Source organism: Martes martes (assembly GCF_963455335.1).
Source record: "Martes martes genome assembly, chromosome: 1".
Taxonomy (NCBI): domain Eukaryota; kingdom Metazoa; phylum Chordata; class Mammalia; order Carnivora; family Mustelidae; genus Martes; species Martes martes.
The window spans coordinates 204001964-204017743 of record NC_137888.1 but is presented as its reverse complement, the minus strand read 5'-3'; the positions used below and the strand labels follow the sequence as shown (position 1 = coordinate 204017743).

Genomic DNA, 15780 nt, shown 5'->3' with positions numbered 1-15780 from the left:
TTTTGTCTTACGGATTTGCCTGTTCCTGGATGTTTCATGTAAATGGAGTCCAAACAGCGTGTAACCTTTCCAGTTTGGCTCCTCTCAAGCTCAGTATGCTATTTCCAAGGCCCACCCACATCTAGCCTTCTCAGAAGTTCATTGCCTTCTGTGGCCAGTTCCCACGCCATCATGTAGATGGACCCCATTGGCGCATCCACTCATCCGTGGATGGGCACGTGGTTGGTGCCAGCTTTTGGCGACCATACAAGGATTCATTTGGCTCCTTGTCGACACACCTTTCTCGTGGGTAGCAACATGTAAGGAACCGTAGCCCACTCCTCCTGGAGGGAGACTGTTGGCCGGTTACCCGCATTCGCTGAGAACAGGAGAAGACACCACAGCTGAGAGTCCACAGGAGGAAATCAGGCACGTGACTCAGTCGCGTTATTATAAACAGCAAAGTCTCCGATGAGGCAGATGTGGTCTGGGGACGTGAGTCCTGCTCGGTCACCAGAGTTGTTACTGTTCAGCCTGACTGGGTTTCCTGTTTACCCAGGAAGGCTATTCACCGTAAAAGCAAAAAAGCCGAGGAAAGAGTAGTGTCCTGACTCTCCCACCCGGATGCGGTTGCTAGAAATGGCATTTCCTCTCAGGTTTTACAGACTTCTCATCAAGGCAGAAACACACAGGAGCATGCAGCTCGGTGGGTCTTCCCAGACAGCCCCAGCCCTGCCTCCTTCCAGCCCTCCCCACCGGCAGGCACCTGCAACCTGGTCTCTGGCACGGGGACAGTCCCCTATGCACAGGCTGTTATGGGGCTGGGCATCCAGTGTGCCCCCAGGGGGGCCCCGTTCTGGGGATGGCAGCCTCGTCTGTAGCACCCAGACAGTTGGACCAGATTGGACACTCTGATGAACATTGTTTTTTCTTTTTAATTCCCTTTTCCACAAATATCTCCTATAGAACTCATTTTTTTATATTTGATTTGATTTTTATTTATTTGCAAGAGACAGAGGGAGAGCAGAGAGTGAAGCAAATTCTCTTCTGAGCAGAGAGCCTGATACGGGACTTGATCCTAGGACCCTGAGATCATGACATGAGCCGAAGGCAGACACAACTGACTGGGTCACCCAGACGCCCCTAGGAGTCTTTTTTTTTTTTTTTTAAAGAAAAAGGGAGCAAGAAAAATGGAGCTATTTAGCTGAAGCCCTGGTTGGGCCAGGATGCCCTGCCCTGAGCTCCCCGCTTTCCAGCAGGCTGGATGCTTGCGGGGCCCCGTCCATGGCGCCATCGGCAGCCTGCAGGGCCGAGTTGTCACACTCTGTGTCTTTCAGCCTATTTGTTGAGCATTTCTCCTTTTTGGTGACAGCAGCCAGTGCTTACTGGGATCTTGTCAAGTGGCCACACATTGTGTTTATTCACCAGAGCAGCAACAGGGAAGGCCCTGGGTCTGCAGGAGCCTGTCTGGGGCCATGGCCGGTGCCCAGGGGTGTCGACTCCTGCCTGCTCAGCCTGACCCCGCTGCCTGGCTCTCTCGCTGCTCTCTTCCTACACCTGCATTTGTAGGGATTACAAGAATTGTGTTTACAGCCGAACACCTAGGGAGAAGTTACTTGCCACGGTACCGTCTTTAGGCAGTCACCGTCCCTGTTCTGGCACTTGTGCTCTAGTACTTTCTCTGTGCGTTCCTCACACCCAGGCAGGGCCTGCTGGTCCGGTCCGGTCTGCCGCGGTCTTGCGCTGCTTTCTGATCTGGTCTGGTGCCGTCTGCCCCCAGCGCGGCGGCTGCCCAGCACAGCCCCGAGGACCGACCTTCCATCGAGGCTTTGGCTGATCTCCTCTCCGGGCAAGGTGCGGCCCCCCGGCGAGAGGTGGGCAGCAGCTGTGCCTCACCCCTCCCAGGGGGCGTGCACGCGGGGCACCCACTGGCTCTCCCTCCCCACAGCTGCACCACCTCGTGAGTGACGACGTCTGTCTGAAGGTGGTGGAGCTCTACCTGAACGAGAAGAAGCGGGGTGCCGCCGGGGGGAACCTGTCCTCCCGCTGCGTCCGCGCCGCCAGGGAGACCAGCTACCAGTGGAAGGCCGAGCGGTGCATGGCAGACGAGAACTGCTTCAAGGTGAGGGGGTGCTGCTCTCTGTCCCCCACGAGGCCGGGGCTGCAAGGAGGGCACCCGCGACGGGGGAGGACCGGCGGCTTGGCTCGGGCACAGGAGGCCTCACTCGATGTGGTACCCCACACTCCTCTTACTGGGCCTCTGTAGGCTGGGGAAGGCCATCATCGATGACCTGTCCGCCTCCACCTGGGCTCTCCCCGCGGCTTCAGCTGGTCATCTCCCTCTTCCCTAGGTCATGTTCCTGCAGCGCAAGGGGCAGGTGATCATGACCATCGAGCTTCTAGACACTGAGGAGGCCCAGACTGAGGACCCCGTGGAGGTCCAGGTGAGAACCCCCGTCCGGACTCTGCACCTTGAACACACTGGGGGGGTCAGGGGCAGCCACAGGCAGCCCTGGGGGGCTCCCCACCGCCACACGCCCTGGGCACATGCTGGCCGAGCACAGGCTACAGAATGTCCCACCCAGAGCAGCCTTACTTGGCAGCCCCAGCGCTGTCTGTGGAAGCCTGACGGGGGATGGCGACTGCACGTGCGCCCCCAGGAGCCCCTGGGGGTGTCCCGGGGCAGGAGGCCATGGGAGAGCCAGGTCTTCCTCCCCCCAACAGCCCTGTTCCTGCTGCCAACACTGTGCTGTCCCCCTGGGGTGCGTGACCCCGCACTCCCCCTCACTCCCCGGGGGCAAAGCTCAGAGCTCTGGCTTCTGGTCACATTGGACCGGAAGAGTTTTCTAACTCTCTTGAGTTGGAGAACTCCCCCGGCCCGCAGTCCGGGATACACAGTCCAAAGCCCCCAGCTGGTGGGGGCCCCCCACCGCATCCTTCCCTGCGTGCTTCAGGGCTCCCCACACATGCTTTCCAAGACAAGTGTGGGTGGGGGTCTGTACATCCTTCCCCTTCCAGAAGTTTCCAGCAAATGTGGTTTGGTTAGGCGTGAGTCTGGAGGAGCCTCTGGCTTTCGGAGGGTGGCAAGCAGGTGAAGCGTCCCCTGGACACTGCAGACCACGCCCACCCCAGCCCCGGGCAGCCCCTGCCAGCCCCGCCTTCTGCTCACTCCATCCCCTCCCTGGCCTTGCCCTGCTGCGTGGGCCCTGGTGTCATTCCTGCTCTCCGACCCGGCTCTCTGTGTGGGGGCCCTGTTCCCCATGGGCGCTTGTCACGTGAGGGTGGTACGAAGGAGGGATTTACCACGGGAATGCCAAGTGCCACAGCTGTCGAACTCCGGGCTGTGGACCGGCATGCCGTCTGGTGGTTTCTGTTTTGCATCCACTCCTCCCTGGCTGCCATCCTCCTAGTGCTTTGGGGAGCAGGGACGAAAACACAGGCCTGTCTCCCTCCGGCCCCACAGCACCTGGCTCGCTACGTGGAGCAGTACGTGGGGACCGAGGGGGCATCCAGCTCGCCCACCGAGGGCTTCCTCCTGAAGCCCGTGTTCCTGCAGAGGTAAGGGGACCCGCAGACGTGGTTCCTCCCCGCGGGCCCAGGGAGGCCCCTCCCACCGCCGGCAGCGCGGGGTCTGACCGGGGGTCTGACTGGGTTTCCCGGTGGAGGGTTTGCATGGAGGTTTACAGTGCTTCTGCTTGCATTTCTCCGGCCCCGGGGAAGTGGGACGCCTTCCTGATGCTTATGGGCCATGAGGATTTCCCAGTCTGCAGCTCCTCCTCTCCTCCCAGGAACCTCAAGAAGTTCCGCAGGTGGCAGTGTGAGCAGGTGCGCGCTCTGCGCGGCGAGGCCAAGAGCTCCTGGAAGCGGCTGGTCGGGGTGGAGAGCGCCTGCAACGTGGACTGCCGCTTCAAGCTCAGCACCCACAAGATGCTGTTCATCGTCAACTCCGAGGACTACATGTACCGCCGCGGGACCCTCTGCCGGGCCAAGCAGGTGCCCACCTGGCTCCGGGCGTCTGGCCATGGGCCTCAGGGAGGGAGTGTGCCCCCGGGTTCTCCCCACAGCTGTCTGGGAGACGTGCTCCCCTGGGTTCCTGCCCCCAGCCGTCTAGGAGTGGTGTGCTCCGGGGTTCCCACTGCACCCCCCCCCCGGCCGTCTGGGGCTGTCCTGACTCCACACCCGTCCCCACGCAGGTACAGCCCCTGGTCCTGCTGCGCCACCACCAGCACTTTGAGGAGTGGCATGGCCGCTGGCTGGAGGACAACGTGACGGTGGAGGCGGCCGGCCTGGTGCAGGACTGGCTGATGGGCGAGGAGGACGAGGACATGGTACCCTGCAAGACACTCTGCGAGACCGCGCGCGTGCACGGGCTGCCCGTGACCCGCTACCGCGTGCAGTATGGCCGCCGCCCAGCCTCACCCTAACCCCCGCGTGGCCGCCGCCTCGGCCCGGAGCAGCCCCGGGGCCTTTTCACGAACAACCCGAGGGGAGCAGTGTGTCCCCCAGCCTTGCTGCCACAGGCTGCGAGCGCCGGAGCGCGATGGGGTCGTGTTGGCTTGTGGCCCTGTGCCGCCATCCCTTTCGGCTTCCCTGCTTCCTTTGGGCCTGTCCTGTGCCAAACCTGAGCCTCTCCTGCCCTTGACCTCTGGGGGCTCACTCCCTGCTGGAAGGAGGAGGAGCCACACACTGGCCCAGGAGCAAGCGATCGCCTTTATGCACCTGCTGGGCCGCTTTTGTCACACGTGCCAAATCCCAAGACGGGGGCACCACTGGTCCCTTTGTGCATACAGTGTCTGGAAAAGTCTGTGCTGAACCATGTGCTTGGTTGGGGGTCAGCGTTCAGGAGACCCCAACATTGAAGAAGTTGGGCCAGGGTGGATCTGCTTGAAAAGCACGTCCTTCCTGAACGGTTCTGAAAGCTTCTGGAAACTTCCTGAGCTGGGCCCTGCCTGCATCTGATCGTTGGGGCACGGGCTAGGTTCAGCTGATGCTTGGGGTCCTTGGTCACTTTGAAAGCAGGAGGGGCCCTTTCAGCCAAACTGTTGAGATTCTGCTCTGTCAAGATGTGGAGTGGGCAGGCAGGTCGAGAAGACCCCACTCTGGAAAAAATGAGACTCCAAACCTGTATTTTCCTGGCCTCTCAAGGGGAGGGGGCTCAGCCTGAATCTCCCAGTGAGCTCAAACGGCCCACACTGAGAGGGCCCAGGGGTGCCCTGTACCTAAGAAGGACATTCTAGAAATATATATATGCACACATATTTATTCGTAAGCTCTCTTAGTGGTTGTAACTTCTGTAACAGCCAAGTCCCCTGGTTCCTTTGGCAGTGAGAGCCTTCATGGGACTCTGCAGATCTGCCCTTGACATTGCCGTTCCTACAGCCGGTGCCTGGACTGGGTATGGGCGTGAGGGGCTGAAGCAGCTGTCATACAGAGGTGTGCAAAGCTTTCTATGCCAAGAATGCCAGGCGGTTCAGGCTGGGGACCAGCTCTTTAGAATTCTTGCACCCTGAGAGGCCCTAGCTGGGCTCCTGGCACCCTCAAAGGGGATCGGCCAGTGGGGGGCCCAGAACCATCCTCGTGTGCAGCCTTCCTCCCGCCCACCCAGTGACGGCCCGCACCCTCCCAAAAACTGAGCTGTGCCAAATCCGCGGTTCTGGGAAGTGGAGACGTGTTTCTAGAAGTTTTCTAGAAGTTACCTGTGGAACTCAAGATTTGCAAAGCCTTTGACTTGGGGTCTGGGTGATTATAGAGCCAGTGTGCCCTGCCCAGGGTCTCCTAGCCCGTGTTTGCTCAAGTCTACCAGGCACTTTGTCCACATCCCTGTTTTGTAAGAAGGGAACTTACCAGAATTCCTGAACCAGACCCTCCCGGCGCCATCCTTGGGAGCCCGTGGCCCCTGCCGTGCCTCCGTGTGGGCCTGGGGTGCGGGCCACACCCCGCCGAGCCCCACCCTGCATGCTTCTAGGGAGCCTCTCTTCTGTTTTTGAAGAATTTCTGTTCTGGGGCTTGTACTTCCTTTGCAGCTGTTTTGAATGTAGTTTTCCTTTTCTATTTATTTGCACATTAAAGTTAAAAATTAAATATTGACCTAACTCCGTGAGATCTCTTGGTCGTTGCTTATCTTCGAATCCTCATATGCACCTGCGCCCCCCGTGATTCCCAAACCCCAAGTGCCGCCCCCCTGTGGCCACCCCGCGCCTCTGCAGGAGGGTCCTGTCCCCACCCACAGTTTTCTGGAATGTTCATTCCCAACTCAGCTTTTATTTTCAGTAGGAAGGAGATGTTGCCCTTGGGAAACCCAATTTAAAGACTGGTGTTGGCTCCGAGCTTTCTCTGCCTGCCCAACACGGGGTCTTTCCCTCCCACAGCCCACAAAGCCACCCTCCCTCCATGCTCCCTGATCCCTGCTCCCAGCTGGGCCCCCCTTCTCAACACACCTCCTGTGACTTCGTCATCACCCCCTCTGAACTCAACTCGTGCCCCACCTCCAGGGAAGTAGGAGACCACAGCTCTTCTTAGGGTCCCCTTAGCAGATAGCCCTTGAGGCTCCTCGCTGGCCTTTCTGCCCACTGGGCCTGTGGTCTTCAATCTCCCCAAATGGCCCCTGCTGCCTTCCAGGGACCCTGTCATCCATGGGCACCCCACACACACACAGTGCCCCCCAGTTGTGCACACTTCCCCCTCCAGAGAGTCTGGGCTCCCGGGGAGTTCAGTGACTGAGGCTCAGTACTGTCCCAGATTCCTCCTTGCCTCGAGCCCACATAGAGGATGGGTCCCAGGGCCCTGTGTCCTCACGGACTGGCCTAGTTGGAAGCCCTGGGAGGGGTGTCCTGGGATGCCGGCCCAGGCCGGGCAGCCTCCTGAAAGGGAAGGGCATCCGTCCGCAGAGTGGGCGGGGCCTGTGGCTGTGATGAGAAATGGGAAGGAGGGTCACCTGCTGGCCCTGTTGGGAAGGGGGCATGACCTGGCCCTGCGGACACCAGGCCTGCAGCCTGGTGAGGCGTGAGCAGGGGACCAGCCTGCTGGGCCTGGACTTATCCACGGAGGTCCCGGATCCTAAGGGCCTGTCGTGCCAAGCCGCCGTCTGCCGCAGGTAATCGCCACACAATGAAGAACGGCCGTGATGAACACAGCAGTCCTCCCTCCTCCCCGCCACCCACCTCCCTTCCTCCCTCCTCCAAGTCTGGGGAGGGACCAAGCCACAGGACCAGGCAGGCGGCCCTCCCCTCCCCAGCGTGGTGGTGGCAGCCTGCCTGTGGTGCCTGGGGAGGTGCGGGGGCTGGGAGCTTCCAGGGGGGCCTGGTGCACATTCATTCCGTTATTATCATGTTACCATTGTATTACTTCTCTCTTCTGTTACCCTGTTACACCTTTTGCGAAGTATAACCGCACCTTACCCTGGACGTTCTGGCTGGGAAGGAGGCCACCTGTTCTGAACAGCCAGTTGACCTCAAGGCAGTCACAGGAGGGCCTGGGGTGGGGACTGGGGGACTAGGACCTCTCAGTGGGAGGCCGAGGGCCCTGGGTGTGGAGTGAGACCTGAAGCGTCCAACAGCTGGCAGCTCGCCCAAGAGTCTCCAGCACCTTGTCTTCACCACCCAGTGTCCCCAAGCTCCCGCGCGTGGCCCGGTGCAGCAGCTTGGACCTAGGTCCCAGGGAAGAGGTACGGGCCATCTGGAGTTGGGAGAGCCGGACCTCAAACCCGGACGGGGTCAGAGCCCCCTCCTCTCAGCCGGAAGTGGGTTCATGTCCCTGCCCGCAGCCTGGGGCCCAGCCGGGGAGTAAGGGGAGGTGGAGGCACCATGGTGGGAGCCCACCTGCCTTCAGAGGACAACAGAAGGAAATCATAATCTCCACGAAGACGGGACCCTGCGAGGTGTCATGTTGGAAGGACTGGAGGGGGCTCTACCCGGTGCTCCGACCTCCATCTAACACTGGAGACAGTGAGGTGGGCCAGGGTGGACTCTGGGGACTTCGGGGGGTCCAGGTGGGGCTGCAAGCCGAGGGAACCCAGCATTAGCTGCTGACTCGGATCTGATTGCCCTTTTCCCCCACCATTTTAAACAAGGTTTTAATGGTGTTAAAATACACATAAAATTTAGCCATTCTAAACAGCCAGTTCGGTGGCTTTAAGGACCTTCACACAGTTGGTGAAGGTACTTCATCTCCCGTCCCCACTGTCCATCTCCAGGATTCAGCATCTTCCAAACTGCAACTCTGTCCCTATGAAACACGGACTCCCCACCCCCGCCCCCAGCCCCTGGTGCCCCCTCCCACCCCCGGCCCCGTCTCCTTCCTGTCCCTGAGCATATGACCCCTCAAGGGGTTTCAGAGCTTTGATGCTTTCATGCCTGGCTTATCTCACTCCCCCATTATAATATCCTAACATGGATGAGTTTGTATCAGATTTTCCCTCCTTTTTAAAGCTACTATTCTGCCTTTTTTTTTTTTTTTCTTAATGTGAGTTTTTGGGACACCTGGGTGGCTCGGTCGGTTGAGTGTCTGGCTCTTGATCTTAGCTCAGGTCTTGATGTCAGGGTGGTGAGTTCAAGCCCCACGCTGGGTTCCATGTTGGGCGTGGAGCTAAATAAGGAAATAAAATGTGAGTTTTTATTAAAGTAACGGATGATATAGAAAATCCCAATAGTACAAAAAAAAAAAAAAAACACACGGAGAGAAGTAGGCACCCAAGTACCTCTCCCCAAAGGCAGCTGCCCCCAGCATCCTGCAGAAACTGCTTCGCCATGGCAGGTCGCCCAGCACCTCCTGTGTTGGGGTCCCCCCCCCACCGGCTGGCACAGGGTGGTTTCTGTGATGGGGCAGTTGACAGGCATCCCCGCCTCTGTGCAAGGGGAATACCCCTGTATGGGTGATTTCCTGTGCACATGTACCTGCTGGCAATTCCCAGACATGGGACTCCTCAGTCAAACCATCCTCCCTGGGGGGGCTCCTGTCCACCCTGCCCCAGAGTTGACCAGCTGCCAGCCCCCCAGCCTTCCCTGTGCAGGTTCCCTGTTCCACTCCTGGACAGCAGCAGGGGGTCCTCATCTGGGTTCCCCTGTGTGCTGAGAGTGACCTTGGCCACAAGCTGCCAAAAGACATAGGTGTGGCTGAATTTGTCGCGAGTGCTGGTGGAAACAGTCCAGAAATGTGTGAGGCTCCTGGCTAGGACCCTGTCCCAGCCGGAACTCTAGGCCTTGGTCCCCCATCCTGGGCTGGGGGCAGGGACCTCAGCGTCTCACCCTCAGCTGCACTGACTCTGTCCAGGACTGCTCGGTCACTTCCTGGCTGGTCCCCGTGACCTTGAATGTGTGGCTAGATTAAGGCTCCCAGAACCAGGACATGGCCACATCACTCCCCTTCTACCACCCCTAGTTCATTTCTCCTTCCTTGACCCCCCACCGCCCCCTCAGGGTCCTCCTGCTCTCAGACGGCCACCCTCCCCCACTGCCACCAGGACCCAACCCTGACCACACTGCTTGAGAATCTCCAGGGCAAGATACTCTAGGCCTCTCCCCAGAGGGACATCAGAGGGGATTGTGTGCAGAAGACAGAAGGAGTACTCTTCCCCCTGAGGCCCTCGGCTTTTTTTCAGCTGCATAGCGGGCCCCATCTGAGTGCAGGGATGTGGAGGGCCCAGAGGAGGGTGGCGGCTCAGGGGCCCTCTGTGCCCTCTGTCCTGGGCTGACCTGACCACCACTCTCAGGCTGAGGTATGGCCATGACCATTCCCAGCAGCCCCGGGCTGAGGTTGGAGCCAGGACCGAAGGAGGCCGAAGGGGGCTCCTCTCCACTCCCAGGGTAGCATGGGTCAGCGTCGGGGGTCTGGGCCGAGGACCAAGGCCTCCTCAGATACCTTCAGCGGACTCCAGCCTCACAAAGTGCCTCCCCTCTCTGCACCTCGCTTTGGGCCTGCCCGCCCAGGGGAGCGTGCTGGGGAAGGAGGGAGGCTGCAATAAGGCAGGCGGCCCCCAGAGGGGACCTGGGGTGCTCGGAGAGGGAGAGGATCAGGCACGCGCTCTGATCTGTGACCTGGGAGGCAGGGCTGTGATCCAGCCAGGCATAGACAGGAGGTGGGGAGAGGTTTCAGGAAGGGCCAAGAACCCCTGAGTACGTGACCTGGCAGGCTGTCATGGGAACAGGGGCTGCAGACACGACTGGGCAGCAGGAAGTAGCCACTTGGCCCATAGAGGCTTTCTGGGCTAGACAGGGGCTGAGGGAGGGGACTGCAGCCTGGAACTTCCTCCCCCATCTCGCCGGCCCAGCACCCGGACCTCGCGTGTGTATGACTCTAGCCACCAGGCCTCCTCAGCCCACACCGCGGGCCTGCCACAGGCTTGTGGGGGCAGGGGCTGGTTTATCTCCCTGGGCCCTGTCCACTCCTCCACTGGCAGTCAGGAAGCTGGGGGTGGGGGTCAGCCAGGCAGGAAGCCTGAGGTCAGCGGCCACAGCCCAGAGCAGCTGGCTGTGCTGAGCCTTGACAGCATGTGGGCACTTGCGCTGCTGTGGCCTGTGGTGCTGGGGTTCAGCCTGGAAGATGACAGCCAGAACACCCTCACCTACGACGAGATCGGCAGCGCGGGGGGAGATAATGGTGAGTGACCTTGGGCCCTGTCTTGGAACTGGAGGGAGGCCTAGAGTTAAGGAGTGGGAGACAGGGAATTGGAAGGGGGGGGTCCTCCAGCCCAGTCCTGAGCCCACAGGGCTGGGGGTGTCTGTGTCCAGCTCTAACCCACCAAGCTGAGGGCTCCTGGGAGCTGGGGCCTGGACTGTAGCCCCTCCACCCCAAGGAAGCATCACGGGGTTGGGGGCAGTGTAGGTGCAGGAAACACTTAGACTCTCAACACCTGTATCCCCTTTCCCCCAGATGGCACACTGGGGCCCTTCACCGGGCCCCAGGAGGAGACCCCTCAGTCCCCCCACCTGCGCAGCTTCCCCGGTCAGCTCTGGGCCAACAACAGCAACATTCTGGAGCTCCCAGACAGCTCTCGGGCACTGCTGCTGGGCTGGGTGTCCACGAGGCTGGTGCCCGCGCTCTATGGGCTGACCCTGCTGGTGGGGCTGCCCGCCAACGGCCTGGCGCTGTGGGTGCTGGCCACCCGGGTGCCGCGGCTGCCCTCCACCGTGCTGCTGATGAACCTGGCGGCCGCTGACATCCTGCTGGCCTTGACGCTGCCGCTGCGCGTGGCCTACCACCTGCAGAACCAGCACTGGCCGTTCGGCGAGGCCGCCTGCCGCGCGACCACCGCCGCGCTTTACGGCCACATGTACGGCTCGGTGCTGCTGCTGGCGGCCGTCAGCCTGGACCGCTACCTCGGCGTGGTGCACCCGTTCCGCGCCCTCACCCTGCGAGGCTGGCGCCTGGCCGCCGGGCTCTGCGCCACCGCCTGGCTGGCGGCCGTCGCCCTGGCGCTGCCCCTGGCGCTGCAGCCGCAGACCTTCCGATTGTCGCACTCGGACCACGTGCTGTGCCACGACGCGCTGCCCGTGGGCGCTCAGGCCTCCTACTGGCGGCCCGCCTTCCTCTGCCTGGCGGTGCTCGGCTGCTTCCTGCCGCTGCTGGTCATGCTGCTGAGCTACGGGGCCACCCTGTGTGCGCTGGCGGCCGGGGGCCCGCGCTACGGACAAGCGCGGATGCTCACCGCGCTCGTGCTGGCCTCGGCCGTGGCCTTCTTCGTGCCCAGCAACGTCCTCCTGCTGCTGCACTACTCGGACCCGCGCCCTGACGCCTGGGGCAACCTGTACGCTGCCTACGTGCCCAGCCTGGCTCTCAGCACCCTCAACAGCTGCGTGGACCCCTTCATCTACTACTACGTGTCTGTGGAGTTCAGGGACAAGGTGCGGGAGGGGCTGCTCTGCGGGGCTCGGGGCACCTCCACAGCCTCCAGGGAGGGGGGCACCCAGGGCACAGGCACCCGGTCCACCTCGCTCGTGTGACGCCCCCCCCAGAAGGCGGGGCAAATGGAGAGGGGGGTTGCAGGGGATCGAGGGGGGGGCTCTCCCTCCCAATTCATGTCTGTGGGGAACCCCGGAATGGGAGCTTATCTGGAAATAGGGTCCCTTTACAGGTGTTATTAAAATTTGGTCACACTGGAGTAGGGGGAGACCCTAAATCCCCTGTGACCAGTGTCCTTATAAGGAGAGGCCACACATACACACAGGGAAGGAGGTCATCTGAACCCGAAGGCAGACATGGGGGTGACGCAGCCGCAGCCAGGGAACACGACGACTGCTAGCAGCCACCAGAAGCCAGGTGGGCAGCCTGAGACACCCTCCCTCGGAGTCCCCCCAAAGAAGTGAACCCTGCCCACACCTTGATCTCAAGCTTCTGGCCTCCAGAACTGTCAGAGAATAAATTTGTTATTTTAAGTCACCTGTTTTGTGGTTTTTGGTTAGAGCAGTGCAAAAAAAATTAATATGGGGGTTAAATGCATATTCCCAGGCCCAGCCTGCTCCCTCGTGTCCCAAGGTGGGGTGGAGGCAAGGCTGATGCTCGTGTGCACCAGATGCAGGACCCCTCCCAGGAGAAGGCTCGGGCCCCCATTCCCTCATGGCCCAGGTGACCAGGAGGCTGTTTGGCAGTCCTCCTTCCCCAAAGCCCAGGGTCTAGCTCTGGGATGGGCTTCAGGGCTTGGGGCATCTCCTGGACAATCACTGTAGAGGCCCTCATTCTGCTCCCCAAGGCCTGGTGTGGCCTGTCATTGGGACACACGGGACTGTCACCTTCTGTCACCCTGGCAGCAGGACAGTATCTCTTCCCCTTAACCCAAGATCTGACTCTTCTTGATGTTAATATCCCCCACCACCCCAGGACCAGGTGGGTGGGCAACTGGAGAGTGGACGGGTGGGCCTGGTGGTGGGGAGGGCTACAGCCCTGCGACCCCCACCCCGAGCTGTTTACCCTGGGTCTGAGCTGTTCTGAATGCAGGGGAAGGGTACCTACCACATGGGGAAGGGGAGCCACTGACCCCACCCTGGAGAGCAGCATGGAGCACTGTGTCCGGAGTCATGGAGGCATCAACTGTGGGAGTAAGCAGGCTCCCCCAAAACAGAGGGGAGTGGGGATCATTCTTGGGCTCCCCATCAGGGCCCATATGTATCTGGCTTAGGGAAAAATGAGCCAGTGGGCGGGGAGCCCCAGGACACACGCACGCGCCGGCGAGACTGGGGAAGTGTGAGATCAGCGCAGTGTATCCATGTCAATAGCGTGGTTGACCAAGTAGGAGTTTTCCAAGATGTTACCGTGGGTGTGGGTGGCTGGGTGAACGGTACCTGGGACCTCTCTGTACTGGCATAATTTCTTACAAATGCACGGGAGCCTACGATTATGTTGGGTGCACGTATTCGAAACACTCCTCCCCACCGGCTCCAAAAGGCTGAGATGGAGACTGGAGAACAGAGGTGCTGGGGGGCCTGATGGGAGCTGGGGCTCCGACCCTCCGGGCTGCCCCCTCCCCCAGGCTAAAGCCTGTCTGTGACTCTGGAAGTGAGCTTTTATTACGGGAGTGGCCTCCACAGGGAGCGGGGGTGCTGGTGGGGGTGAGGGAAGCGGGAAGTGGCCAGGGTGGCACACCAGGGACCCACTGGCTGGGCAGTGCCCTCGGGGTTTCTGTGCTGTCCTTGCTGGAGGTCAGAGATGAGCAGCGTTGGCAGCAATAAATACCACCGCACAGGGGAGAAGACAGGCCATGCCCATGCAGGACCAGAAACAGGCATCCCCTGAGGATCACAAAGAGGAATGTGACCACAGCTGAGAGGGACAACCTCCCCCACCCGACCCCCCGCGGCCCCAGTGGAAGACAGGTCTCGTTGCAGAGCTGGGGTCCCCCTCCAGGATGCTGGGAGAGGGCAGTCCCCATGTGGGGCGCCGGGAGGTCAGGGGTTCAGGGGGTGAGGCCCTGAGGCTTTCCCCGAGGGCCTGGCACTGTCAGCACCAAACATTCGGGGACCCCTGGGGTGAAATGGGGGGTGTGGAGACTGTGACCATTAGGGGACAATTCGAGGTCTAGGTCCAGGGGCCCATCAGCCCAGGTGCCCCACAGGGAGCCCAAGGTTTGCATTTTGGGGAAAGGCGGCTTGTTTCGCTTCGAAGTTGGTGATGAGGGGATGGATGCCATCTATGTCCCTGATTTGGCTAAATGTCATCGTGTCTCTTCCATCAGAGGCCTTTGGCCACAGGTCCTTCTCAGGAACGTCCCCTTTCCTGGAGCGGGAGCTGCTCTGGCCCGAGGAGTGGGTTGCCCAGCCCCAAGTGCAGCTGGGGAGGCGGGGGGATCGAGGCCGACCCTCCTGTTGACAGAGGGCTGGGAGGAGACCCGTCATTCATCGAGGCAGGTCTTTGCGTTCTGGGCATCAGGTTCATTTGGAAGCTAGGGTCACCAGGGGCGGAGTCCACCAGCTCACCAGAGGGTCAAGGGAGCTCTCCCATCAGTGGCCCCCTTCTGGAGGGGCCGACAGGGACAGGATGCAGCCAGGTCAAGTCCTCCTGCTCAGAGCGTTAGGAAGAGAAGCCACTCTGACTGGAGAGAGGAAAAGAGAAAGACACCGTGGGCTGCCAGGCCTGCGGGGCACCGGCATGCCCTTTGCTAAACCTGCCTCCATCCATGTCCGTGGCCCAGCCTGGCTGCCTCTGCCCATTGGAACAGGTACATGCCCCCTGGAGAGGACCCTCAGGACCCTGCCCACCCCCACCGGGTCATAGTGATGGGACAGCTTGTTCACTTCTGGCCCGCACAACGTGGGTGGATGGCACGGGAACGCTAAGTGAGAAAAGCCAATCTCAAGAGACTCCGTTTACACAGCATTCCCAGAACGACAGACTCTCCGGTGGGGTCGGGGGAGGAGGGGGGGGGCAGCTCTGAAAGGGCAGCTGTTGCGTATCTTGCCTATGGTGGTAATGACCCAAAGCTCACCGTGGGGGAAAACTGTTGTGACAGGGGGGAAATGAACAAGTAAACTGCAAAGTTGAAGGGTGTATATTCTAATCCCTGGAGCTGAATCAAAACGGAATGCTACAAAAGTATTCCGTAAGTGCAAAAGGGGCACGTGGAAGAAAAAATGGAACAAATACTGAAACAATAGCCATCAGCCCAGCTCTACCCGTAATTATCTTAAGTACACACGGACCAACTGCTGGTGTCCACTGACCCCCCCTCCCCTGACCCTTGGGTATAAACCCTCACGTTTTCTTGTAGTATTCAAAGCTGGGTCCTGTCTTCCTCTCTACTGCTAGACCTCACCGCAGGATCCTGCTTCCTATCTCCAGTCCCCTCCCTTGAACAGTCTTCCCTGCCATCTTAACGAGCATCGTGAATAACTTCTTTCTTTAAAGGGGTCCCAGGGCGCCCCAGGGGCGGGTGTGTCCTGGGGTTTGTCCTTGGGAGGACTCGGCCTCGCCGTGCTCATACAGGCTGTTCTCTGATGTGTGTTGGACTGTGGGGAGAAGAGAGAATGGATCCCCCATTTTGTTCCTGCAGGCTGATCTGTCTAATGGTCATTGTCACTCCCTGTCAGGTCCAGGGTAAGTAGGGGGAAGGAGATGGGGAGGGGGACCTTAGTTCTCACCTGTCCTCTGCCTCCCCTTCCAAGTCCATCACCTCATGGCCATGGCCAGCTGCCAGGTGCCCAGCGTCTGGGGGAGCTGGGTCATAGTCATAACTGTAGGAGGCAGAGGCCGGTGTCAGCTGCTCTGGAAGGAAGGTGGGGCTCAGTCGGTAGGAGAGCACCGGAGGGAGAGGATCTGGATTGCAGAAAGCCCCAGGAGATAAGTTGTCCCAGAGCAACAGGCAGGAAGTGGGAGGTC

At 60.4% G+C, this 15780-nt stretch overlaps 3 protein-coding genes across 4 annotated transcripts in view; 2 read left to right on the top strand and 1 right to left on the bottom strand.

The window, feature by feature from the left end:
• The window catches only part of SIN3B (SIN3 transcription regulator family member B), a 35258-nt gene extending 29177 nt beyond the window's left edge, over positions 1-6081 (top strand). The window contains exons 15-19 of one of the 2 annotated variants that reach the window (XM_080805021.1): positions 1928-2101; positions 2331-2423; positions 3443-3537; positions 3768-3972; positions 4173-6081. In XM_080805021.1, coding sequence (XP_080661147.1) covers positions 1928-2101; positions 2331-2423; positions 3443-3537; positions 3768-3972; positions 4173-4403 — 798 coding nt within the window. In that variant the 3' untranslated portion in view covers positions 4404-6081. The other variant, XM_080805022.1, reaches the window with a different exon arrangement.
• A 4357-nt stretch (positions 6082-10438) lies between these two features.
• F2RL3 (F2R like thrombin or trypsin receptor 3) lies at positions 10439-12344 on the top strand. Its single transcript, XM_080811238.1, has 2 exons — positions 10439-10572; positions 10846-12344. The coding sequence occupies exons 1-2, from the start codon at positions 10464-10466 to the stop codon at positions 11913-11915; spliced, it is 1179 nt and encodes a 392-aa protein (XP_080667364.1). The 5' UTR covers positions 10439-10463; the 3' UTR covers positions 11916-12344.
• Positions 12345-13452: 1108 nt separating this feature from the next.
• CPAMD8 (C3 and PZP like alpha-2-macroglobulin domain containing 8) overlaps positions 13453-15780 on the bottom strand; it is a 74663-nt gene continuing 72335 nt past the window's right edge. Inside the window, exons 41-42 of the mRNA XM_080810331.1 lie at positions 15543-15666; positions 13453-14497 (exon numbers count right to left, since the gene is read on the bottom strand). Coding sequence (XP_080666457.1) covers positions 14476-14497; positions 15543-15666 — 146 coding nt within the window. The 3' untranslated portion in view covers positions 13453-14475. The remainder of the gene's footprint in view (positions 14498-15542; positions 15667-15780) is intronic.